Below are 27,818 nucleotides of genomic sequence, written 5' to 3'. Positions count from 1 at the left end.
TATCCAAACTATATCATTGAACTATATTAGTTAGTAAAATAAGTACTCTTTTGAATATAAAATATAATTTTACTTGGACTTACAAATACATTGAAAATTGGTAACATTGAAAATTTAAAAATAACAATGAGTCCAAATTCATTTATACTTAATATTCCTAATTTTTAATAGTTTTCTGAAAGTACAGTTTTCTTCAATAAAAATTTAAAGAGTGAATATTTCAACTTTTTTTTTTTTTTTTTTTTCTGTTATCGTGACTGGTAAGGGGATCCCAACCCTTGGTGTGGTGTCACCCACACCGCGCTCAGCCAGCGAGTGCACCGGCCATTCCTATATAGGATCCGAACCCGTGGCGGGAGTGTCGCTGCGCTCCCAGCGCTGCACTCTCCCGAGTGCGCCACGGGCTCTGCCCTGAATATTTCAACTTTTTAAACAGTGAAATTGAAACATTTAATTTTTTGAAATGACTCCATTTCTCTTTGATCTATATGATACTTGTCTTTACTGTCAACGATATTTTATTATTATGATATCTTTTGTTAAAACTTTAGTATCAAACTACTGTGTATTCCCAGTTTTGAACTCAAGAGTGTGATCTATATTCCATTTTACTTGTGATTTCTATTCCTTCTCAAATGAATGTTTCATGCTCAAGAGGAAAAGGCCAGAATTCCACTTTAGGATTTTAATCATATATTTGGCATGCATGAAGGTTATCCTACAATTCCTTTTTCGCATTGTTTCAATTCCTAAAGTTGGTTACATGAAAAAAAGAATGTGAAAATGCATTTTCTCCCATGGAGCATCACAACCTCGGTTGCCTGGGAACCTCTATACAACATAGCATGTCTAATGAGTCATAATGGACAAAGTGAGCTCTTGCTGATTTTTTCAAAATTTGTATGTTTCTCCCAAGTCTTGACTCACACATCAATCATATTTTCCAAGGCCTCTGATTGGATTGTAAATATGCATCTTCACAACTCAGTGTCATAAAACAGTAGCCGGAAAGATTATGTAGGGATGTCCTTGGCCATGATAAAATCTTCACTCAAACATCTCAGCTAAGCAAAAATCTACTGAATATTTATGCATCATTCTAACTTCCTCTGAGCATTAGGCCATGAAAGCCTTACCAACAATGTTATATCATCTTGATGATATCATAGCTTCTGCCCCTGCTCTTGTCAGTCCTATTATACTGAGACATGTATCTGGCACTGCTCCTTCCAAATAACTCTCTAAATCTGACCAGCCAGGCCCCTAGACTGGGAGCATCTTTTATGAACTGTGGGCTCCTCAAAGGCAGGCAGAAAGCCTTATTCATTGCTCTATTCCTAGCTTGCCTCTCCCATTCTTTGCTCTGTGATTTACCTTGCTTTTTGGTTAGCTTGTAAACTGTAGTTCCTTGCGTCTGTTCTCTCTCTTCTTCTCCATTGTTTATACTAAATGCTTTCCAGGTTACAATCATCGCAATCACAATACAGCTTTGTGATGCATTGTTTTACCCACTGTTCCCACCTCAACATATTCCACAAGTACTAACTTTTTACAAGTGGAACAGTTACTGAGGAGCAAATTAACACTTCCACATTCAAATCCTGGCTTGAGCATCTACTATAAAGTTGTTATATTCTTTGAGCTTCGATTTCATCATCTGTAGAAACAAGAATTTAAAAGCACACCTAACTTATTGGGAGATTGAAAAGCTCTGTGAGATAACTAACACGGAATGTTCGGCACAATACTAGGCATGTGTTGCTAACTCTAAAATGTTTCCTGTGACTATTATTTTGAGGAAAGAATGTGGTTTGAGTCTTCATCATTATTATCCATTTTATTTCTCAAAAGACAAGCAAAAGTTATAAGGAACTATTATTCTATGCACAGACTTGCATTAGTTCACAAATTCAGGAAATATAACATCTACCACTGATACAATACTTACAGCTAATCTGCAGGCCACACTACTCTGTTCTCAGTAATGACCTTTATACTACTTGTATTCCTTTGATTACAGGATCCAGGCTGGATTGCATTTAACGATCGCATCTTTTTAATCTCTCAAGTCTTTTTTTCTCCTTCAGTGTCAAATGACTTTGACATTTTTGAAGAATGCTGGCCAGTATTTTGGCCTGTACCTGAGTCATTCTTCTTTCTTCATTCCCAAGCTCCAACAGCAATATAAACAGGTGACAGCTTCAGATTCTCTGATTGGACATGCCACGCATCAATCATATTTTCCAAGGCCTCTGATTGGATTGTAAATATGCATCTTCACAACTCAGTGTCATAAAACAGTAGCCGGAAAGATTATGTGGGGATGTCCTTGGCCATGATAAAATCTTCACTCAAACATCTCAGCTAAGCAAAAATCTACTGAATATTTATGCATCATTCTAACTTCCTCTGAGCATTAGGCCATGAAAGCCTTACCAGCAATGTTATATCATCTTGATGATATCATAGCTTCTGCCCCTGCTCTTGTCAGTCCTATTATACTGAGACATGTATCTGGCACTGCTCCTTCCAAATAACTCTCTAAATCTGACCAGCCAGGCCCCTAGACTGGGAGCATCTTTTATGAACTGTGGGCTCCTCAAAGGCAGGCAGAAAGCCTTATTCATTGCTCTATTCCTAGCTTGCCTCTCCCATTCTTTGCTCTGTGATTTACCTTGCTTTTTGGTTAGCTTGTAAACTGTAGTTCCTTGCGTCTGTTCTCTCTCTTCTTCTCCATTGTCTATACTAAATGCTTTCCAGGTTACAATCATCGCAATCACAATACAGCTTTGTGATGCATTGTTTTACCCACTGTTCCCACCTCAACATATTCCACAAGTACTAACTTTTTACAAGTGGAACAGTTACTGAGGAGCAAATTAACACTTCCACATTCAAATCCTGGCTTGAGCATCTACTATAAAGTTGTTATATTCTTTGAGCTTCGATTTCATCATCTGTAGAAACAAGAATTTAAAAGCACACCTAACTTATTGGGAGATTGAAAAGCTCTGTGAGATAACTAACACGGAATGTTCGGCACAATACTAGGCATGTGTTGCTAACTCTAAAATGTTTCCTGTGACTATTATTTTGAGGAAAGAATGTGGTTTGAGTCTTCATCATTATTATCCATTTTATTTCTCAAAAGACAAGCAAAAGTTATAAGGAACTATTATTCTATGCACAGACTTGCATGCCTTCTTGGACCCTTCAAATCTAGGGTAAGTATAGCAAGAGACAGAAGAGGCAGCCATCACAAATAAGTAAATAAATATAATAAATAAATAAAAGGATAATTCTGCCCCCCAGGTTCAACATATGGAAAGAGCCATCAGTAATGAGATTATTGTTATAAGTGAGAGGTGATAATGACTTTGACCAACGTAGAAATGGTGCAAATGGTGAGAAGTGGATAGTTTAAGCATTTTAGTTTGAAGTTAAAGCTGAAAGGATTTGCTCAGGGTTTGGCTGTATGGTTTGAGAAAAATAAAGGAGTCAAAGATAACTCCAAAATTTCTGCCCTGAGCCTCTAGATGCCATTAACAGAGATGGAAAAAACTAGAGGAAGATGCTAAGTTGGAGATGCCATTAACAGAGATGGAAAAAACTAGAGGAAGATGCTGGGGGATGGGGAAATGGAGAGTCTGTTATTGTACATATGAAGCTCCAAAACAGAGGCTTGAGGGCCATTAACAGAGATGGAAAAAACTAGAGGAAGATGCTAGGGGATGGGGAAATGGAGAGTCTGTTATTGTACATATGAAGCTCCAAAACAGAGGCTTGAGGGCAGTGGTTTTCCAAACTGGAGCATGCATAAGAATTACCTGGAAGACTCATTAAAACACAGATTGCTAAATACAATTCCTGGAGTTGGTTTTTGCTTTGTTTTGTTTTGCTTCCCCATAGTTTTTGATACAGTGAATCTGGGATAGGGCCCAATAATTTGCTATTCTAACAGGTTCCTGGGTGATGTTGATGCTGCCGGCCCTGGGACCACACTTGGAGAACAGCTGTTGCAGTCTTGAGAGTGTCCATGGTAAACATGCTAAGATAAAGCAGCCCAGGTCACTGGAAGAGAGGAGTTAAGACACAGGTACTGGAACACTTTCAGTACCTCGACTGGCGGAGTATCCACTTGGGTTCTCCCTTCTTCCAATTTATGGCCAATATTGATGTGTATTAGTCCATGACTAAGTGGTGAACAACAGTTTTTGAATTTTAAGTGCACTTCATATTCTTTCTGTTACAGAGTACCCTGAGAAAAGGAATATTCTAAATATAGTCACTCTTCCTATACATGGAGAGTTGACTCAGGCACCCCTCCAGTTAGGTCCCATTTTTCTAGACAGGGAACAGACACTGACCTACTCCCATACCTATTTCCAATGGAAGGGATATGCTTAATAAATTAATTTGCCTTATATGTTGACATTTAAAAATTATAATTGTGTTTTTGATCACATATAATTGAAAACAAATGTGAGTTTTCTAGGTACAATCTTTATTTATTTTTTTATCCCAAAATTAATCCAATATTTAAAAGACAATAGTTACTGCTCTATAGAGAAATTCTCTAGAAAGAAAAATAGAGTGAATACCCACCTTTTAAAATGTTATAGCTTATACTAACAAAACAAAAGGCAGACAAACAAACCTTTATAATAAAAACACAGTTTTGCAGTAATAATCATGACAGTCTATTTAATGGAAGAATTTTTTGATAATGATTTTTTATTAGATTGGTGGCTTGTAAATATTTTTGACCATGACCTACTGTAAGAAATACATTTTATATCAAAACAGAGAACACACATCATTGTTTACTTATGGATATTACATACGTATGTGTGTGTATATATGTGTATATATAGTATATAAAAACAAAAATAGGAGTTTTATGAAATAATTCTTACCCCGAATATATGACAAATATTCTCTACTATTATTAGTTTATTATTTATTATTATTAGTCTTATTAGTTTTAAAAGTGCTGATTTTTACACACTAAATTAAGAACCAAGATGGCATAGTTAAAAACATGGACTCACAAAACTAATGGGAATCTTGGATCTTCCGCTTTCTAGCTGTGTGATCTTGATCAAATTGCTTAACCTCTCTGTGCATCAGTATAGTGGGGGTAATAATATATCTAATTCATAAGGCAGTTATGAGAATGAAATGAATTAAATAACTTAGAACAGTGACTGGCACATAGTAAATACTATAAAAGTATTAGCTACTAATATGGTTTTCACAACCCACTGATATGCAATGTTTTGAAGTTTGAAAAAACACTTTTTTGGATGACTGAGACTAATTTTGTTCACCTGCCACCTTACCTTCCAAGACCACAAATTAGTAAATTAGAAGAAAACTCAATAAGCCCCCCCCTTTTTTTTTGACCAGTAAGGGGAGAACAGCCCTTGGCATGGTGTGGTCTGCACCACGCTCAGCCAGTGAGCGCACGGGCCATCCCTATGTAGGATCCGAACCTGCGGCCTCAGCGCTCCCAGCGCCGCACTCTCCCGAGTGCGCCACGGGGCCAGCCCAGCACTTTTGAAGGAAGGATGAAGTAGCTGTATTTCTTTTTAACCCCCTAATATATTCTCTTTAAATGTAATTGTATGTCTTTTGGGGAGACAAGGTATGATCTCTTGAAAATTTAGACTATAAAAAGAAAATCCATGCTGAGATGATGTTTTATTCACTGGTGTGGTGCCTTTCATAAAATGTATTCTCAAAAACTATTTGTCTAAAGTGAATGGAAACCTTAACAGAAGAGTTTTCAAGGAGACCAAGTGATTCATATAGATAATAAATAAATGACTTTATAATTTACAAAGAATTTTACAATCATTTTATATATTTTAAATCTGCAACCCAAAATCTGTTACTTGGAATGCTAAATTTATAAAACAAAAGTTTCAGCCTCTTGGAGATTTACAATGTAGGGTGTAGTAGTTATATATAATTTGTAAAAACAAATAACCCCAAATTATAATGGCTCAAGTGCAATATAATTGTACTGATCACCCTTAAAGCAGTTCTAAGTGGGTTTTCTAGGTGCTGAAAGGACACTGTCTACTCCATGCTGTCATTCTGGGGCCCCAGCTAATTGAAGGTTTGCCATCTTCAAGCCTGGCTTCCAGTCATTCTTATTTTCCCTATTCCAGCCCCCTGAGAGAGTAGACAGCACGGAGGATAGTGTGTTGGATTTAAGGTTAGGAGTGGAAATGTCACACATAGCCTGCCACTTACCTTCTTTACATCTAACTGTAAAGAATGCTGGGATATATGGTCCAATCCTGTTCCCAGGAAGAAAGCAGAAAATAGATTTTAATGACCAATAGCAGACTCAGCCAAATATTGTAAAGTTCTACTGTAAAAAACCTTTCTTTAACACTCTTTAGCCCAATGTCTCCTAAATGCATTTGACTGGGAACCCCTGTTTTTTTTCTCTTGGCAACTATTAACATACTGTAGAAAACAACACACGTTGAAAAGACTGTTGTCAGAAGACCATCAAATTCCACAGTGAAAACAAGCTTTAATTTTTCAAGGATGGTAAGAGAGAAATTAATTTACTTTTTAAAATTGTTGATTCTAAAACAAATACATAAAACTACATGAAACAAATATACAGTTAAATCATTATCAGGTAAACACACTTGTAACAACCACCCAGTAGGCAGAACCTTCTAGACAACTCTCGAAGAGATTCACGGCTTCCTCCTAATTAGAACCTCTTTACTCCCCTCAAAAGTAAACTCTGTACTGACTTTTATGATAATCTTTTCCTTGCTTTTCCTTATATAGCTATAACCTAAGTGGGCCAAACATTATAGCTTAGTTCTGCCTCTGTTTTAGGTATGTCTTTAAATCTCTTTTAATCTAGCTTCTCCCATTTTTTTTCTTTTTCTTTCTTTCTTTTTTTTTTTTTTTTGCCCTTCTAGTAATTTGTTGAGGAAAACAGGCTGATTGTCTTATAAATCTTTTCTTTCTTTTTTTTTTTTTTTGCCCTTCTAGTAATTTGTTGAGGAAAACAGGCTGATTGTCTTATAAAGATTCCCATTCCGTCTTGTGAATTGCATCTCCATGGTGAGCATTAACATATTCCTCTGTCCGTGAATTTCCTGTAAATTGGGAGTAGGATATAGAGGCTTCATCAGTCTTTGGCAAGACCCCTTCATAGAAGGTGTGCTCTTTATCAGCGAACACACCATATATGGTTACCACGTTTTGTGAATTTAGCTATCACTGATGGTCAATGCGAGACCCTTTATCATTTAGGAAATACAAAATAGTAACGTTTCAATTCTATAATCCTTCCCATTTATTTGTGTAATTACTTCTTTTAGGAGAAATTTTGTCTCAGCTGCTACTTAATTACCTGATGACCCCTTTAGTACAGAGAAGGCAGGAAAAATGCTTTTTAACACTTTATTTACCAGTTCTCAAAAATAAGGAGTTTTCTTAACATCTTTCACCACATGTGGCTTTTTTGTATCATTATGAAATCATTGATTTTAACAAATTTGATGTGTTTTAATCCTTTTTAGTTATCATCTATGCTAATGCTCAGATTGAGCAGTAGTCTTTTAAATGTGTTCTACAAACATATCAATAAAGACTCTGGTGGTCTTTGTCAGCTTTCTTGCTATATGATATGACAGAATGTTTCAGATTCATCTTGGGCATTTTCTTTGGCAGACTTGGAATCAGTTATTTCTCTAAAAAGTCAGACAATATGATAATAATGTAGGGTTGACCATATGTCTGCTAATGATATCTTAGAAATAGCCAGACTTATTGTCCAGGAAGAACCAAATCATCTTTGCATACTCTGTGCCTAACACAGTACAAGGCTCAGAATGTGCAAGAAAATTAAGACCTGGACTTTCCAAATAGCCCACAGGAAAGGTTGCACATAAAACAACACATGTATAAGTGCAGCATAAATGTTTACTAGATGAGGTGATGCCATTTACTATAGGTCTGAGGAAGTCAGGGGAGGCTCACAGAAGGGACATCTAATTTCATTTTGAGGGATATGAAGTATGCAGGTCAGGCAAGAGGTCTTGCTGTTAGAGATAAAAGGTGTGAAGGCACAATGACATAGGGAAGGATTGAACTTTAAGGTAAGTGCTAGTTTACAAAGGTAATAAGTTAAATCTAGTCTCATAAAGGGATTTATGTACTAGAGACTGATTATCTTTTTTAGTCATCTCCTTCTCCTTCCCTAGCAAATAAACTTTAGCTAAATAACATTGATTTTTATAATAAAGCTTGTCCAGAGTTGACTTTAGGTTAGTTATCCACACATTGTTTTCTCATTTCTATACTTAGGAAATTGACAATATGCCTTTACATAAATACTCTAGAGAAGAGGAGATCCAGGTTTGTATTTGAGGAGTCTTAATCCAAGAAAGAAATCATCCAGATATAAGCCTCCTTTTTCTTCTTTTTCTTAAACTTACCCCACATCTCCCTCGAGGCTAATTTATTATTGTGTGAACTTCCTATAAATAGCTAATAGAGAGAAATAAGGAGAAGCAGTTATATATCTATCACTTGTTTGCAGTACTAAGTAATTTTTACAAGGTGGAGTGTGAAAATATTGTCTAAGATTAAGTTGGATCATATTTGTGGATGTCAGTCTCCCATGCTCCCCCCATGCCTGTTTTTAGGGGTAAAGAGTCAGTAGGAAACTTAGTTGTGTTGATTTTCAATATTTTAATTTATAACAATATCAAAGTTTATATGGTATGAGGATAGGCTCCAGAGGATATTTTAAAACCATGTCCAGTGACTTAATGACAGAGAGACTATGAGATCTGAGGGAGGAAATTCTTAAGTCTCATCAAATTACATGCTATCCCATTTCCCCTGTCTCAGCAGGTTTAGATGGTGAACTAAGGTATAGAGTATATAAGCAAATTATTCAAGGTTACATAGTAATTTGATCTTTTGTGTATTTTATTTTCTCTTTTATTTGATGGCTTAGACTAAGTAGGTGCATAAATCTTACACATCTTCACTTGCTGCAGACATTCATTAACTGTTTTATAAAGATAGAAAGGCAGTAGAGCCTAGTCAGGACTATCTGTGAAGATACTTCCATTTCCATTCACTGAAAAATTATTTAAGTTGCTATTCTTCCTTTTGAGAAGAAACACTCAAATTAATTGGTAAATAGTAATAAATTATTGGTAAGCATTTAGCATGGGATTCATGTGCAGATAATTAAGAATAATGGCTTGGTTTTGGTGGCCCTTGTTGATTATCTAGAGACAATTTGATACAATTAAATGTAAAATTACAAGTATTGACAGATTATCCAAGTATGAAGTCACATGGAGAGTAAATGTGTTTCAATTGTCCAAACTTTTGAAATTAGAAAAAAAAAAAAACTGTGGCATTTTTTCCTGCATGTTTCAGTACAATCCAACAATATCATTTGATTCATAGCCAAGAATTCAGTGTGTGGGTTGTGTGCTTACTACAATATCTGAAAAGGTAAAATGAATAAAAAATAAATAAAACATTCCAAATATGTAAATGGCGACTTGGTCATCTTAGTTCAGAAACTTTTATTTCTCCTGTCTATGAGCCTCTTTAGATTTGAGGGTCTGGAATCTCATGTTGTGAACCTATTTAATGGTATTTGTTGAAAAACTTGTAAGTATAATTTACATTAAGATTTTCAGGGAGTGACATGAGAAGTAGAAGCCGTGATCTATTATGCCCTCAAAGAGTTCATAAGGAAAGGAAGGTGGTAGGATAAGAAAGAAACAAAGAATGACAATATAGGGACAGGTGTAGCATATAAGTATATGTGCATGTTTAGAAGCAAATCTATAAAGAAATCCCTGAGCATGAGAGGAATGCTGCTCAAAAAGGAAGAAAAGAATGTGGCATTGTTACAGGGAAGACTGTGAAAGAAGTAAGCCTTGGTTAATGTTCTGAAGAATGTAAAGGATAGGGTTTGGAGAACAGTTGAAAGGAGATTGTTTCAAAAGAAGGATGAGATGTGGCAAGCAGGTTCACCTGGCTCGAGAGCATTATATGGATACTGTGATATTTGCGGATCTTTGGAGTTTACATTTATACATTTTGCTGAAAGGTCAACAGTATGCAGTGGCTCATGCTCTGTGGAGTAGAGGGCCTCCACAATAAGAAAAAAGTTATGGAATATTTGCAGTATTTATTTCATAATTCCCTCTCTATACCTGTTTTTTCCAGGTTTTAAAAACTGTTTTTTCATTATCAATATTTTCAAAATATATTGATCTCTTACTTCGTGGCAGACTGAGAGTACAGAGTGGAATAATTGATGAAAATAGTCTCCACATGCTTAATTATGCATGGGAGATAGAAATGTAGCCTTCAAGATAACACAGAAAAAGAAAAAGTTATCAAGTTAAAATAAAAAAGTTATAGTGAATCACAGAATGGCTTTATTTTCTAAATATTGTATTTAACACTCTCAATAGTCTCTTTCCTGTAGTTATATACGTGGGCCTAATCCCGGGCCTACCTCGGCCTGCTCTTTGACGTTCACAGTCATGCGACCCCCACACAATGCAGAGAAGAACTCGTCATCTCCTGAGACCATCGCAGAGCTCAAGGACGTGTGCTGAAGACTCTCAGGTGCGGCCCTGCCTCCTTAATGAAAATTGCTTCCAGTTCCAGTACAATCTAACAGGTACGGTTGAAATCCACAGTCTTGCTATTTTCCCTGAACGTTAACTAATGGGAGTTTGTGTGTGTTTTCATTCTTGGGATTGAGGACGTTGAGTAGAATGTGTGCGTGTGTTGCACAACAGGCTGAGAACTTGATATTTCCAGTGTCCCTTCACAGAAAGAAATGTCCGTGCTTGGCCAGTAGATTTAGTAAGGCCACCTGGAATCTCTGTAGTAAGACATGCTTAGAAAAAGTTGTCAACGTCTCAGAGTAGTATTGAATTAAACCATGATAAACTGAAACAACAACAAAAAAGCAGCAAAGGATAGCTTACCACTGAGAGAAGAATGTGATCATGCTGTCATAGAGTGTGGCTCTTTCATGGCTTTTATTATTGCAGAAACTTAAGCTGGTGATGTCTTTTCTCTATAATGTCTCAATGAGGATGGATGACAGACCTGACTTGTCAGGGATGTGTTAGAGGCACTGGGAATCACATCAGCCTAGGTATCCAGCCACTGCTTAGGTTTTTCCTGAACACCACAATGCTCAATGTCTAAAACCAAAGGACTATTATAGTTATTTGTCAGGGATGTGTTAGAGGCACTGGGAATCACATCAGCCTAGGTATCCAGCCACTGTTTAGGTTTTTCCTGAACACCACAATGCTCAATGTCTAAAACCAAAGGACTATTATAGTTATTTTGATCTACTACCTGTCATTCCCTGCAGCAGCAGATATACATAAATGCCACAAAATGTGGAACCATGTTAAGTCTCAGCGTTAAATCCAATACTGACAACAAAACCTCTACATGCCTTCAGAGGCAAAGCAATTGCCTTTTCTGAAAAAACATTCCCCACTGCAGCTACATTGGCACTGCTGAGATTCCTCACATAGAAAACCTTGTAGTGAGTTCTGTGGAGCTGCAGATTGTCTTTAGTAGATGAAGATGACCTGGTATATTTGCCCTGTATTTAAAATTCTTATTTTTTATAGTTACTTTTCAGAAATACAATAAAATTTGCTTTATTGGAAGACTGTATCTTTAAAAGATTGATTTTAGTATGCATGAATTTTCTATTTCTGTTAAATTCTGGGATCATCTACCAAATACGGAAAATCTTCTAAAAATAGTTCTCACTTGTATATGATCAAGGATCTCCCTTTCTACCCACGCCAACAATAAGAATTTTTTAAGGATCAAAGTAATTGTGGGATAATTTACTCTAACTCTCTATTGTCTGATTTGAAATGTGATTAGCCAAATCTGTAAAACCTTCTCTCATGATAGAATAATTTGAAAAAATTAGAGTTTCTGTAACAGTTCATGTCTTTCCTTCTCTCATTTCTGGGGCATTTGTCTTGTTTATACCATATTGAAAATACCAAATGGTTTAGATGATTGGATTTATTCCTTGAAAACATTTTCAAGTTTACATCAAAGATTGGTGTCTTAGTCTATTTGGGCTGCTATAATAAATTACCATAGGCTGGGTGACTTATAAACAACAGAAATTTATTTCTCTCAGTTCTGGAGGCTGGGAATCGAAGATTAAGGTGCTGGCAGATTCAGTGTCTGGCGAAGGCCCACTCCTCATACAGAGTGCCTTCTTGCAGTGTCCTCGTGTGGTGGACAGGGCCAACAAGGTCTCTAGGGCTTCCTTTATGGAGGCACTAATCCCATTCATGAGGGCTCTGCCCTGTAATATAATCACCTCCCAAAGGCCCCACTTCCTAATACCATCACCTTGGGGGTTAAGATTTCAATATGTGAATTTCAGAGGGCCAAAACATTCAGATCATAGCAACTGGCATCACTTCTGGGTTATTTTCTCTCTCAGTTATCCCCAACTAATAGTTGATTACAAACCGAGTCTTTATCATCCTAAGTAACGTCTTTCCTCTCCTATCCCAACCAACTGTGAAATGGTTTCCTAATGAACTTTTTGGCTCTTTCCCTCTGGAAAGGAAATTTAGGAATATAACTTGCTTTTCTTTGTTTATTTAGTTTGTTTTGCAATAAAGAAATTGCATGATGCTTTCCAAAGCCACTTGGAAATGGTTGTAGGATTATATATGCACTATCCTTCTTCACCGATGCACATAATCAAAGATTTGCTGTATTTTGCTCACATGGTCATAATTCTGAAACTCAGTGTGGGTGATCCTATGCCTGTAGAGTGGAGCATGTGCCAGCTAAGTGAAAATGTCACCTGTGGTCAAGGCGTCAGAACCCGCCTGCTGAGCTGTGTGCGCAGTGACGGCAAGCTGGTTGGCATGGACCAGTGTGAGCAGGTAATTTGATCATGTTTGGGTCTCACACCTAAGGCTTTGTTTTGCTTAATATTGATCTGCAACTTCCATCATAATAGATATAGATGATTTCTTATCATCTCAGCTTAGGTTCAGTTAGGGTAAAATGTACTAGTGTAGTACAGTTTCAGTAGTTTGGACTTAGTCAATATGACTGGGACAGGTCATTTTTATTTTTTATAGATTTTACTCTTTGTGAATTTTCTATCCCTGTTAAGCTCTGAGATCATCTACCCATTTCAAAATGACTGAGATCATCATTTTGTACTAACAAAATGGTATTATTAAAACATATATGTTTCTTTTACTTTCAAGATCTTATTTATCTGTACATGCTTGTCAACAAACTGTTGACATTGGGTGGCTTTCGTATTTAGGTACGACTCTTTGTATTGGGCAGGTGACTCATTTGCATATGTGAAAAACACTGTCCCTTGCATGTAAGATGGACACTGACACTTGGTATTAGATTAATCTGCTAATTTGCTTAGCAAATGATTACTAGATATATAGCACAAACTTTTCTTGTCAATCTAATGTCATTCAAATGTCTCTTCAGGTTTTAAATTAACAGGTTCTGAATTTTTAAAAATTTTATTGTCTTCCTTTTTTTTTTTTTCTGTGACAAACTAATGGAGTTTGGACAAAAATTGTAGTCAGACATGTTCCAAAGAACTTGTCATTCCTTTCCCAATGTATAAATGAAAACCACTCTGGGGGTAGCTTAATAGAAATAAAGATGACCATTATAGGAATCACTGAAACAATCTTTGGAATAAATTGAAAATATGGGGCCAGTTAACTCAGATTTCCACAGAAACCTCTTTAAAAAACTGGCAAAATGAAGATTGGTGCCATTTCTCCTAACATAGACAGAAAACAGAAATGAAATAGAAACAAAATAAAACCTTCCTCACCTATCCTGACTTAATCCTAAGTATTGTCACAACATGCTCTCTAAACCAACAGTACAGCCATAGACCAGGACTCCCATCCTGAGATCAGAGCATTTGAAATTGGATTTCCATTTACTGAAATTCCAAAACTGACTAATACAGGGCAGAATGCTGTCCACCAGGTGTCAGTGATTTCATTTAACCTGCCTCTCAAGAAGTTGTCTGCCTCAGGAAAAAATAAATCACCAGTCTACAACTCCAAATAAGTTAAAATCTTACATTTAGTGTATGTAATAAATATTTTCTTTTAATACACAGGAAGATATAAACTAGTCACTAATAGAAAATGAGTTTCTCTGCTTTCCAAATAGTATATGCCCAGCAGATAGTTAAAGAATATCAGCTTAAAGAAGTCCCAGATCATTAACCTAACTAGAATACCATATATCTCAAATGGATCACAGATCCCATTGTGGTAATTTCTGTTTTACCTGCTTGGCAAGTCATCATGCTGTAATCACTAATTTTAGCTTGATGTGGCTATTGCTAACACTGAACATTTTGAATGTCAGAGTTTTCCTCAGAACACAAACAGTGTGTGATTCCTACAGCAGAATTTTTCATTATTCTTTCTGTGTTTCTTAGGTGATTTACTCTTTAGCTAAGACCTCTTCTATCTTGGCCATTAAAAATGTATATTTTGCCTAGATTCTGGTTTCAGAGAGGGCAAGAGGAAAATAAATTATATAACCAACCTGTCCCCCCGATTAAGACCGTGATTGTGTTTTTAGTTCAGTTGGTCTTTTTTATGGACTTTAGATGGGTTATTGATCTTGTTTTTATTCTTATTTTATTTATTATCAATTTAGTTAACTATTAGTTTTAAGCTCTCTGTGTACTTTTGGCCATCCGGAAGCACAAGTTACCTGACTTTAGATGGGTTATTGATCTTGTTTTTATTCTTATTTTATTTATTATCAATCTAGTTAACTATTAGTTTTAAGCTCTCTGTGTACTTTTGGCCATCCGGAAGCACAAGTTACCTGAATTTAGCACTGAGGTGTCCTCCAGGTTCCTTGCTGGCTGAGCAGCAGGACAGACCTCTGCGTCACATGATCTCCTGCTTTCCAAGCACCCTACTAGCAGGTCTATTCTAGAGTTTAGGGTTTTATAAAAAGAAATTTGGGCTGACAATTTTTTATTTTGTGAAAAAAGGACAACCATTTTCTATGATTGCCACCAATTTATATGAGAAAGAATATTTTTTTCCCCACCAAAATGTGGAAAGGTTATTATCACAGAATAAAGGACAGTCTTCCCTATAGAAAGATGGTGATTTGATTTGACAGTGGTGTGATTTTTTCAGTGAAGTTGTATTTCATTTTCATTTGCAGCGTAATTTGGAGAAGCCCCAGAGAATGAGCATTCCCTGCTTGGTGGAGTGTGTGGTCAACTGTCAGCTCTCAGGGTGGACGGCTTGGACGGAGTGTTCACAGACCTGTGGCCATGGAGGTATTTGAGTTCCCTAAGTCTGTTCCCACTAAATAGTTCAGCTTTTAAAATATTTTTCAGTGTGCCATAGCTTGATAAGTGGCACGAGGCATCGTGGCTATCGGAAGGCAACGTGGGGCTGGCACAGAGGAGAAGAGAGACAGAAGTGGCCTCCTGGCAGTTCAGCAGGGCTTGGCAGAGGTTGCAGAACTGGCCTGATGACAGTGGCAGACTCCACAGGGGCTGCAGGACCTGTGGGATAATGCTTATTTAGAAGGTCATAAGCTCAACCAGTTGAAAATATGTTGGCTTCAGAAGTTTGGGGAAGAAGTATGTATTGTGTAAGTAAAGCTCACTACTTTGTCAAGTAAAACCCCAAAGCACAGTGGCTTAACATAGTAGATTAGAGACTTAATCATTCACAATAAAGAGTCGAGGACACAGGTTGGGAGAGGTTCTGCCACTTTATCATAAAAAAGTTTCTCTGGATAGTGGGACATCAGCTGGCTCTGTGGAGGTTTTTATGGGCTGGGATAGAAGTGACATACTTCTTTTCTATACTTATTCTATTAGACAAAATTTAGTTCTGTGTCCGCAATTCAATGCAAGATGGCAGGGAAGGAAATGTTGTTTCTGCGTTACCAGTCACTTCTCAGCCAGTGTTACACTTTGGAGGAGAGGGAGTATGAATGGAGGAGAGGGCGCAATTCAATGCAAGATGGCAGGGAAGGAAATGTTGTTTCTGCGTGACCAGTCACTTCTCAGCCAGTGTTACACTTTGGAGGAGAGGGAGTATGAATGGAGGAGAGGGAGTATGAACCTTGGGTGAACAGATAACAATCACTGTCACAAGGTCACAGGATCTGAGTGGGTTAAGATATGCACAGGGGCAAAGAATGCAGACAGCAGTCGATACTCAGAAGCCAGGCAAATGGAAATAGAGGTGACTGAGGTAGGGACCAAGCATGTGTCCATGGGAGGGAAAGAGCAGCAAGATTGTAGCAGGAAAGGATGGAGCTGACTTAGGACGGAACTCTGATCTTGAAAGATGGTTATAATTTATCACATGGACAGCGTCAGAAATTTGGAGTAAAGACCTTGGGAGGAATGCTGGTATATGGTTAGGCACTAAGCAGGGAAAGAGAAGGGAAAAAGAATCACAAGTTGGAGGAATCATGGAATCAGGATGGAAAAAGGAAATACAAAGACCTAGATCTGATTGTCAACTAAAGATATTTGGAAGCAGTTTTTTAGAAGTCCTGAGACGGGACCACTGGGACTAAGGTATGAGCTCATCTCTAAGCTATTCATAAGTGAGTGTGCTGAGGTTGTTGGTAATTCCCTGCCTTAGTGGCGATTGTGTGAGGAACTAGGCAGAACTCAGCATAAAAAAGGTGTTCATCTGTGAACTCAGCTGTAAGATCCTAGAGAGGGCAGAGCTGAAAACAATGGCTAGGATATACAAAAATGCGGCTAAGGGAAATTGATAACTACTTCTGTAAAGAGCATTACTCACAATATCCAATAATAAAATTACATTTCCTGAACAAATGAGAGCAAAGAACATCAGGAAACCCAATGGTAAGTCATAGCACCAAGATTTCAGTGACTAATATATATAGTTCCTCCACTGCTCTGAGAGGCAGCATGGTAGAGTTTCCAGTGGGGCATCCTCTTTAAAGTCGGGAACATATAGATTCAAATTGCAGCTGTTTAGGCAACTAACTTAATCTTCCTGTACAAAAATGTTTATTTATCTATAAATTGGAATTCAGGCACATGTTGGAAGCTCTGTTTTTGGTTGGAGAGTTAAATGGTATGAAGTATTTGAAGGTACCTAGCATAGTAACTGCCCCATCTGGGTGTTTATTATGTGTTGATTTCCACCTCCATCTTCCTACCCACCAAAGAGGGTTGTCAGAGATTCCTTGGGATCTTGTAGAGATTATTCCGTAGACTCAATCACCCTTGTCTCCACTTTTATATCTCATCCTTTTACTGCACTCAAAATTCATACACTACAGTCACAGCCTAAGTGATATTAAAAAAATGAAAATCTGAAATCGGATCATGCTTTTTCCTATTGACTTACAAGTTGTTTATCAATTCATCTATCCATTAAACAAACATATGTGCTGGTTATAGTTCTATGTGTTGGGAATGCAGAAGTGGGGAGGGAACCAATTTCCCTATTGTCATGGAATTTAAAATCAAGTTGAAGACAACAGAAAGTAAACAAATAAGTAGTGCATGTTGATGAGTTCACTATAGATTCATACAAAGGAGAGGTGTTATTCACATTAATAATGCTTTTCATCAAAACAATTGATCCTCTGTCCAGAGGAGACTCACCCTGGTTATCGCACAGCCACAAGCACTGCAGTCTTGTCCTTAAGGGCCACTGCTAGGATGTGTTACTCTCCCAGTAGGAGAGGGTAGTGTGGAAAAGTAGAGAAAAGATGAAGTCCTGTACTGTGAACATGGCCCCCACAAACCTGCAGAATCTCACCTGTGCTGCCCCTCGAGGGTAGTGTGGAAAAGTAGAGAAAAGAAGTCCTGTACTGTGAACATGGCCCCCACAAACCTGCAGAATCTCACCTGTGCTGCCCCTCTGTCTCCATCACCTTCCACTGTCCTGCCGGCTCTGAGTGCTCCAGCACACTGCATTTCAGTCCTACCCTTGTTTGCATTATGCTTCTTTCTAGCTTGGCACTTTTCCTCACATGGAACATCACAATCACCCCCTCTATTGCCTCCTATGATTTTATCATGCATGAATGCAATCAGTTTTAATGTCTCATCTTTCTAAGGTGCAAAAGACCCTGTCTGGATTCTTCATGGGTGAATTTTCCCAGTTCTGATGAAATACAGCACTTCGTACACGGGAAGAATTTTACTTGTCATTGCCCAGGAGTTTCTGGACTATAAGCAGAAAGCTCAAAGGGGAAGGGTTTGCAAGCTGGATTGCGAGCCCAAAAGCAGTCAGCCTCTGCCAGTGGTGGTTTCTCCTCCCTCCGCCTAAACACATAAATTCTTAGGCCCCATTACCCAGGAATGTATTCAATGCCAGGAGACAGAACATCTGTTTAATATTATTGTTACTGAAAGTCTTAATTCTGCCAGTGTACCAAATTACTTAAACATGATAGAGAGCCAGGTTATGCCAACACACCTCCTTTACAAATAAGACCTCTAATCGTAAGTTTAGTATTAAAATATCATTTTAATTTTTCAAGCAGTTCTGTTAGTGCTGTGGACTCATCAGACCCTGTTTGTCTAGTAGAAACAAACGAACAAAAAATCCCTTCCAAATCTGAATGCCACTATTGGAGAATTCTAGGCACCTAGACTCTAAGTATAAATTCAGCTTTCTCTAATCCTTATGATAATAAACAAAGACAAGCAACCAAACAAAGATTTCCTAAGAAAAATCATTATGTGAACTAAGTCAAAGCAAGACAAGGAAAGAATGTTAATTACTTAGAGAAATCAAGTTGTATAAACCACTTGGAAATCATCTAAGTAGCACCCTTTGGCAGGTAAATCTATCACCAGTTATAAATCACCTCGGGCTAGTCTCTAGGGTCTAGTAGGATAACTTCTTGGAAATTCTTTCTTGGCCTTTAGGTGTCTTAATCTTCTGAACTGACAAACTTGATAACACCTTTTATAATAATATTCCATAATCCTGGACTGTGACAAACCCTCTAATGATCTAAACGTATATGTATTCCATTGTTCCTTTGTTTGTTCAACAAAGATTTATAAAGTTTACGTCTGTTTTCTTGGCAACTAACAGTGTCCTCTTCCATTGTCAAAAGTGGAAGTACGGAAAATAAATTATATCATCGCCCTACTGTTTGGGGTTTCATTCCCGAATACAAGACTGTAGAAGAAATTTATCATACATTTCATGAATACTCATTGGATGCTTTCTGAGTGGCAGACAGTCTTCCAGGAACTGAGGATATTCTGTGCATGCAACAGATTAGATCCCAGGTGAACAAAGCCTCAGGCCTCATAAACCTAATATTCTAGTGAAAAATTGGGTGGTGAGGACAAGACAGAGAGAAAGCAAATAAACAAATACACAATGAATACCGAGTTTTATAATGAAACTAAAACTGGTCACGTGGTGGGGAATTTCAAATAACCTGCAGCGGGGTGAAGAGTGGGAGAGGAAAGGCCGCTGAGGAGGTGATATTTATGTCAAAATTGAATGACACCATGATGACATAGCTCTTGTAACTAGTGTTTTCTTAACTAGGCTGCTCAGTGTTCAATCTCACAAGTATTTTTTGACTACCTGTTACATTCAAGGCTCTATGTTAAGACCTTCAGGCAAAAAGAAAACAAAGATGAGTATTTTTTTGTATTTATTTGTGACCAACCTCAATCTTAAAAAACAGATTGAACAGTGCAGAGGGATAAGAGGAAAAGGACACATGGGCCTTGAATGTTTAGGCACCTACCTCAGGACTGTGCTGAAGCAGACTTTGTAGTTATTATTATACTTCACCAGCCCCAAACTTCTCCCCATTCTGGCCTTCCTACAACAGTCCATTTTGTTTCCAAAATAAGAGAATTCTCTATTTAAATCATACCTTAATGCTCATGCAGCACAATCTGAAAACAATAAATGAACAGCAATAATCAAAAGCAGAAATGTATGGTACAGATGAACTTGTTTCTTAAAAAGAGACCAAATTCTGGAGCTGAAAAGGTTGGACACTATCACTGGGAGACATCTGCGGTTTGCCTTTTCTAAGACAAAGTGCCAGCAGCTGTCTTTTGTATGAGCCGCTTCTTTTTTTCGAACTGGTTGTAGCAGTGGAGCAGAGAACACAGAAGAAAGTTTATTCAGTCACATTAAAATGGGTAAGCAAGTTAAATGGGAGTCAGATTTCAGCATCTGCAGCTCCCGGCTGATTTCTTTATCAAAGATGGAAGTTCACACAATTATCTTGAACTGGTTGTAGCAGTGGAGCAGAGAACACAGAAGAAAGTTTATTCAGTCACATTAAAGTGGGTAAGCAAGTTAAATGGGAGTCAGGTTTCAGCATCTGCAGCTCCCGGCTGATTTCTTTATCAAAGATGGAAGTTCACACAATTATCTCTGTTTATGAATTCACTGGGTTGTCGGGCAAAACCTGGTGTGCAGGATGTCCCAGATGCTTCCCAGAGAGCCACACTTCACCATCAAACTCACAGAGCTCCCTTGATCTGAGGGGAAATTTTGAAACAAGTTCTTACTTTATTTTCCAAGCATCTGGAGTGCCTCTTTAATGTACACCTGATGCTTGGCATATACTTTCTAATTGTATTAAAGATTTCAAGGTCAGAACAGTTTGAATCCAATTTATTTCAGTTTAGAAAGAGACTCATTCTAAACTTCCACTAACGGATCTTTTTAGATAGATTCCAAAGATCAAAGCTTGTAATAGAAGAGCTTAAGGTTTGGATTAGTCGTGATCTTTGTCTGTTGAATTTTCATCAGTTCAGTGGAATGGAGAACTCTCTACATTTAGCATATCATGAATTATTCATGATTATTTAACTGATAACACTCTAAGATAATGTTATTAATTCCTGATGATGATTTTTTCCTATTTCATATTTTTTAATTCAATGTATGTGAGTTTATAATATTTTCTATACTATATAATCCAGCCTGCCTCTTGTATTTTCCAGATGGTACATAATTTTTCTGTCAACTCTAGCCCATAATGAAAAAATAATTTGAATTAACTTCAAAGCACAACTGATTTCCCGCTCTTTTTTTTTTTTCTGGATTTCAAGGGCAAATCAGTAACTTTAATTTTTGATATCTGCATAAGATTTGATCACTGTGGTATCTTGATTAGGAACAGTCTGATAGTTATAAAAATGCAAACTTACTTTCTGTGTCAAGTAATTAGTTCCTATGGCAAAAGAACAAGAAGCTAGGTAGTGGAATAGAAAAGAATAGACTAGACAAAAAAAACAGAAGTCTGAGTTTTAGAGCCTGCTTTCCAATGGCAAGTTGTAGGACTTTGAGCTGTCAGCTTATCCTTTGCATAACTTGCAATATTTTTTAGTCTGTAAAATGATAAAATATTTAAGCTGTAAAATGATAAAATATTAGAGTGATTACTTTTATTTTTTAGTGTTTGTTAGTCAAAGGCAAAATTACTGATACAGGAGTATATTTGTAATTCTTCATGAAGTATTATGAAGTATGGACCCAATTTTACAGGTGTGCTGATAGATAGTTAAATAACCTGCCCAAGGTCACACAGCTTATCAGTTGTGGAGGAAAGATTTGAACGCACATCTGGTGTCTCCCAAACCCCACTTGTTCCACTATGCCTGTTTGCATCTGACATTCTGTAATCACCTATGACATACATGGCCTTAGGTTAGGTGCTATATCACTATAAAAATTCTTATAATTTATAAGTATATTCAGGAATAAGCAGAGAAAATGGATCTTAGACTGCAACACAAAGGATAGTGAAACTTATTATCACTTTAAGAAGTCCCTCTGAATTTTAAGCCTCCTAAGTGTATACTTGTCTCGTAATCAATAATGTTGCATACAGTCTAGTCCATCTCATAGGAACATAGTTGCCGATCTTACAGATAGGCAATGTGTGACTCTGATGGTTTTCTTTAAAAAGAATGGACAGAGTAGCTCCAAGATTGCCAACATCACTCTTTCTGACCTCCTTATATTGCATCCCATGGGAGTGACCCATTGGGAGTATTGCTGCTGCTTATAGGTATTTACAGTGGTCCATCAAGTTGTGCTAGTTTGTAATGGGACTGAAATATGATTTTTGAGAATGGAATGGAGGGTAAGCAGTTGGAATCCCTGTACACATTGGCTACAGAAAAGTCTGTAGTTCTTTATATCCAAGCAAAGACAAAGGTGCTTAATCTTGTGCCCATAAAAGACCCCATGATATCATGGTCTATCTTGACCTCTAAAACCATGGTCTTGTTTCCGTTTTGTATAACTGGCCTCACTGCCAGTGAGATGGTCCTGGCAGAGACTAGAATCTGCTGTACCCTGAAAAGCCTATGAAAGCTTCATCTTGACTAGCTTGCGTGTTCTCTGGGATAAAAAGTGTCTGCGTGCCTGAAGCAATTTTCAGAAAGTCAAGAAATGTCTGTATAGGAGAAGCCCATGGACTGAAGCTGTCATGGAAGAACCATTACCATGCCTTTCATCTCTAACAATGCCAAACGTATACTGAAGAGTTGTCATTAGGATGCAGACCAGAACTGTAATGTTTCTCCACTCTGTTACACTGGAAAATAAGCTTAACCTCAAATCCCTGTCCACCAGGGTATATTTAAAGCAAATTTTGCACTTCAAAGAAACTTGGATAAAAATTCCAGATGATATTAGTTAAGAGAAGTGAAAAGTAAAGTTCCAACAACTTTTTAGATGTCCAGAATAAAGAGTTGCGTGAGACTGAGAATTTTATATACAATCTGACATTCTACGTTTTTCAGAAATTTACTCTGATGAGCACCGAAAAGCAAATAGTTATTATAGGAGAAAGGTGTCAGTACAGTAATCTTAATTACTTTTTGCTAAAGAAGAATATGAAGAATATGAGTAAAGGTGACAACTTTATGTAGAGAAAAGATCGAAGTGCAATTCTCAAACGTGTTCAAGTGGCCTAACAATTAGAATATACCTATGACATGGACCAGATGAGATCTATGGGAAAGCACATGCTTTTGGAGTGAGACAACCTTTGTTCCAAACTTTCTAGCTGTGTGATTTCGCAAAAATTATTTAATTTCTCTGAGCTTCAGTTTATCATGTATTAAATGAGAATGTTAATAACTGTATCTTAAGCTCAGCCTGAGATCTTGGTTCGTGTTGAAAGGATTTGTTTGTCACAGGGGCCAGAGGTGGAGACAGTTCTCTCAGGGGAAGGACAATGAAGAAAGCACAATAAAAAAGGGAAAAGAGTTAAGCAAGAATATGCTGTATCATCTACATATCAGAGCACATCTTTCTAGGAAGAGATATGAAATAGTATTTGTTAAAAATAAATGTTTAAAAATAGAAAAATTTTTAATAAGTGTTTACTATATTTTAGATATTCTGTAAATTGCTTTTATATGTGGTATGTTTGCACATCTTTCTAGGAAGAGATATGAAATAGTATTTGTTAAAAATAAATGTTTAAAAATAGAAAAAATTTTAATAAGTGTTTACTATATTTTAGATATTCTGTAAATTGCTTTTATATGTGGTATGTTTTGGCTCATACAACCTACGTGAGATATATCCAGGTAGTCCCTGTCATCTGAATATTCTTTATCTGAATCCCCATAATTGTGAGTTTTGGAGGAAGCAAAACACCTCATAGTATCAAAATATTCAATAATGAACTGATGACTTACAAAACCATCCACAGTCAGCAAGCTTCCTTCATTAACACCCGTGTTCTTTCATGACCCATCAGGGGATTGGTTGGTCTATCTCTAGCTGCAAATGGAATGTACACCCGCAACAAAGGGATACAAAATGGAGTGATCTTCACACCAAAGATTAAAGGCAGTCCTTGGGAAATTTGGTGAAAATTGACTCAAAGGCCAAAGACTATGATGAAGCCATGAAAGTCAACCATGAAAAAACAGGACCTTTGGGCCGGCCTGGTGGCACACTGCTACAGTGCGCCGCTTGGGAAGCGCGGTAGCGCTCCCGCCGAGGGTTCGGATCCCACATACAGACCGGCCGCTCACTGGCTGAGCGAGGGGCGGGAGCAACACCGGGGATTGCGATCCCGTTGCTGGTCCCGGTCCGGTACGGGCGCAACACTGAGGGTTGCGATCCGTTGCCGGTCACGAAAAAAGACAAAAAAAAAAAAAAACAGGACCTTTGGGCCGGCCTGGTGGCACACTGCTACAGTGCGCCGCTTGGGAAGCGCGGTAGCGCTCCCGCCGAGGGTTCGGATCCCACATACAGACCGGCCGCTCACTGGCTGAGCGAGGGGCGGGAGCAACACCGGGGATTGCGATCCCGTTGCTGGTCCCGGTCCGGTACGGGCGCAACACTGAGGGTTGCGATCCGTTGCCGGTCACGAAAAAAGACAAAAAAAAAAAAAAACAAAAAAAACAAAAAACAGGACCTTCATAAGATTATGAAGAAATATCAATGACTTATTTATTATGTGTCCTAATAATGAGTGCATAGTTGTAATTATAATCTATACGGTAGTTGATATTAGATAAAATAAACACACTTGCACACTTTTTAGTTCCAGAAAAAAAAACCATTTAAATATTTTTTTTTACCATTTATTAAAACTAATTTGATTCCCATTTAAAATAGATACACTTTTAAGTGGCATTTTCCCCAACATGAATTATCCTCAAGTAATAAGGACTTTCTGCATTCTTAGTTTTATTTTGCAGAACAGGAAATCCTTGCTCCAAGTAGTTAATGTACTTGTGTACAGGAACATCATTTACTAGCTGTTAATTTGAGAGAACTGCTTCCAACAAGAGACTTTTGAAGACAAGTACAGGTTTCTTTGCCCCATCCGTCAGCGATTTTTAAGTTCTTTTCTTCCCATGTTTCATACCACATCGTACTTTTAAATACCTTTAATTCAATCACATTCTCTACTGTTTTCCCTCTCCCCATAAAATTCACTGTCACCAAAACAATTCCTCAGTCTCCTGTCATTAGGGAGTCCTGATGGAATACTCATTGCTGAGAGACAGTTGCATGATAGACTCTTCCATCCAGTCTGAGGTTTGGAATCCCAGATATTTGGCAATCCTGGAAGCTGGCGGGCCTCTCTACCAATACCATCCGCATTCCATGTTGCTAGATTTTTAAATTTACACAATCAGAATTTGTAAAAGAGTCTCTGATTTGAGGGATACTTTCTCTGGTTACTTACACAACCAAAATCCCTGACTTAAAAAATAAAAGGAGCTTACAAAATTAAGTACCACATGGAGACTTCAGGTCAAGTGATTTTTTTTTTTACACTTTGACATCCTTTGTTAGTAAAATTTTTCGTTGAACTTTAAACCAATTGAACACAATGATATACTTCAAAATGTAGATTTGCCCTATGCTCCTTGGTTTTTTAAAAACATATTCTTGGTAATAGTAGGTATTGTTTGAAAACTTTACCTTTGTGTTTGGAGAGCAAAAGATAGATAAAAATCATATAGCTGTGCTAATGGTCTTAAGATTTCATTATTTCAAAAAGTAATAGCATTGTTTTTTTTTCCCCCTACTGAATTCATTAGGTTTCTTTCACCTCTGTGTCCAGCAGAAAATATCTGCCACTTTAATAGAAATAAGTAACATGGTTCTAAAGTACTGGCCATCAGCACACTGTCAATTTAAGAGCAAGCTTGAAGTTACTTGGTTATAATGAAATAGAGCCTCTTTGGCTGTAATAAAAGCAATACCACACTGTCATTATTCTTACAAAGATGGACAGAGCGGAATGCAATTATAATGAAATTAGGATAATAGGTATTTAGGTCAAGAGAATAAACATAAAAATAATTATACAACTGAGGAGTATTTAAGTAAGAATTAATGTAAAGTCTTGAGCCCAATGTGTTCATCAGGCAGGGACATTTCGTATGAATGATGACTGATCCGTCTGATTTAGTTTGAGTGATGCTCAGAAGCACATCTCTTCAAACACACATACTCCACACAGGAGCTCAGTGCCCTAGGATGCAGAACGGGTAGATTCTGTTGTTCACCAGCTCCGTATGGACATTGACAAAAATGTTATCACCATTGGAAGTTCCTTTGGTGTCTCGCATAAGATACCTTTATAGGTAGCTATCCTTGCTCTCTTCCTAGATCTTCCCAGCAGCCTGGTTAATTCAGCCGCCTCTGGAGCAAAACAGCCTGGGTTTGCATCCCTTTCTGCAGCTTCCTAGGGTTTTTTTTTTTTTTTTTTTTTTTTTTTTTTTTTTTTTTTTTTTTTTTTTTTTTTTTTTTTTTTTTCTTTTTTACCTCAGACAAGTGACTTAAACTCACTGGGCCTCACTTCCCCCATTTATAATATAAAAATAATAAAATTTTCCTTAGGGTTGTATCACTATTAAATGAGTCAGCACATGTAAAGTGTTTAGAATATTGCCTAGCTCGTGGTACCAGTTCAATAAATATTATTGATATTATTATGTCACCATACATTTTCAGATAGCAATATCATGTAGACAGTTTATAAAAACATGAATTAAACAAATACTCAATTAGTGGTTAATGTAAAGTCCCATGTTAAGGACAGAAGCACAAACTTCACAAAATTTAGAATTTAGTGATTAGAATGATCTACTTTTCCTCAAGAGTCTTCTCAGAGAAAATTGGTTGACCACCAAATCTATGATACTATTCTGGTGGATGGTGAGAGGTCTAGTCCTCTGAAAGTGTGAGTTACCCTTACTTGCCTCTGACCTTGAGAGCATCTGATCATTATTTCTACCCAGGGCTTTAAGATAAATTCTATGCAGAAGTGTGGTCATCACTAGCTTCTCATTTCTCTTAGGATATAAAGTAGAATCCTTGACATCAACTAAAAGGCTCTGCTTTTAACAGCTTTAACGGCACTGTTGCAAACTCTTCCCTCCCTCACTCTCTCTGTTCCAGCCTCATTGGCCTCTGTCAGGTCCTCAGACATGTGACACCTCTTTGCATCTCACAGTCTCTTCACTTGCTCCTTCCCCAGCATGGCATACTCTGCACATGATGTCTGTGGCTTACATCCCTTCAGATTTTGCTTAATATCCAGCTGCTCAGGATTATGATCTGATTCCTTCTCAGTTTGGGCTATCCCTCCATTACATTGTCCCATAAAACCCTCTTTTTCTCCTTTAACGTTTACCAGAAACACAATTACATAATTAACTTTATAACAACAATGGAAGGACATCATATTCACAGACAACTAATCGGAACTAAATTATATGCACTTAGTANACAATGGAAGGACATCATATTCACAGACAACTAATCGGAACTAAATTATATGCACTTAGTACCACATCAGTAAAAAATAGTGAGGACAAGAGCAAGTGGGAGAGCGAATGAGACAAACATTTAAATACTGTAGGTCATTTCATCCACTATTCCACGTAAGGAGTTCTGACCTCATGCCCAGGAGTGGGCATAAGATAACGTGGGAGCCCTGTTCTTTCCTCAGCCATTCCTATTAACCAATTGCCTTGCATTGTACAATGGAACACTAGTATTTGAACATATGTTTTTCAAACATTGTGGTGTCTTAATACAACCCAACAACTTTACCTTGTGCTCACGGAAGAAGCAAATGTATCCTAAATCCCTAGGAAAATTAGCTGTGTTGAATTTATTGAAAGACACTATTGAGACCTCAGGGTGGCACCTTCCTAAGGTAATTTGGATTACGTGCAATTTTTA

At 37.4% G+C, this 27,818-nt stretch overlaps 1 protein-coding gene across 1 annotated transcript in view; it reads left to right on the top strand.

The window, feature by feature from the left end:
- LOC103590118 (thrombospondin type-1 domain-containing protein 7B-like) overlaps nt 1-27,818 on the top strand; it is a 419,640-nt gene that overhangs the window by 352,337 nt on the left and 39,485 nt on the right. Inside the window, exons 14-16 of the mRNA XM_008572266.1 lie at nt 10,567-10,708; nt 12,871-12,986; nt 15,295-15,412. Of these exons, the coding sequence (XP_008570488.1) occupies nt 10,567-10,708; nt 12,871-12,986; nt 15,295-15,412 (376 nt within the window). The remainder of the gene's footprint in view (nt 1-10,566; nt 10,709-12,870; nt 12,987-15,294; nt 15,413-27,818) is intronic.

The sequence above is a fragment of the Galeopterus variegatus genome, unplaced genomic scaffold (assembly GCF_000696425.1).
Source record: "Galeopterus variegatus unplaced genomic scaffold, G_variegatus-3.0.2 Scaffold770, whole genome shotgun sequence".
In the NCBI taxonomy this organism is placed as follows: Eukaryota; Metazoa; Chordata; class Mammalia; order Dermoptera; family Cynocephalidae; genus Galeopterus; species Galeopterus variegatus.
This window is presented reverse-complemented; position numbering and strand designations above follow the sequence as displayed.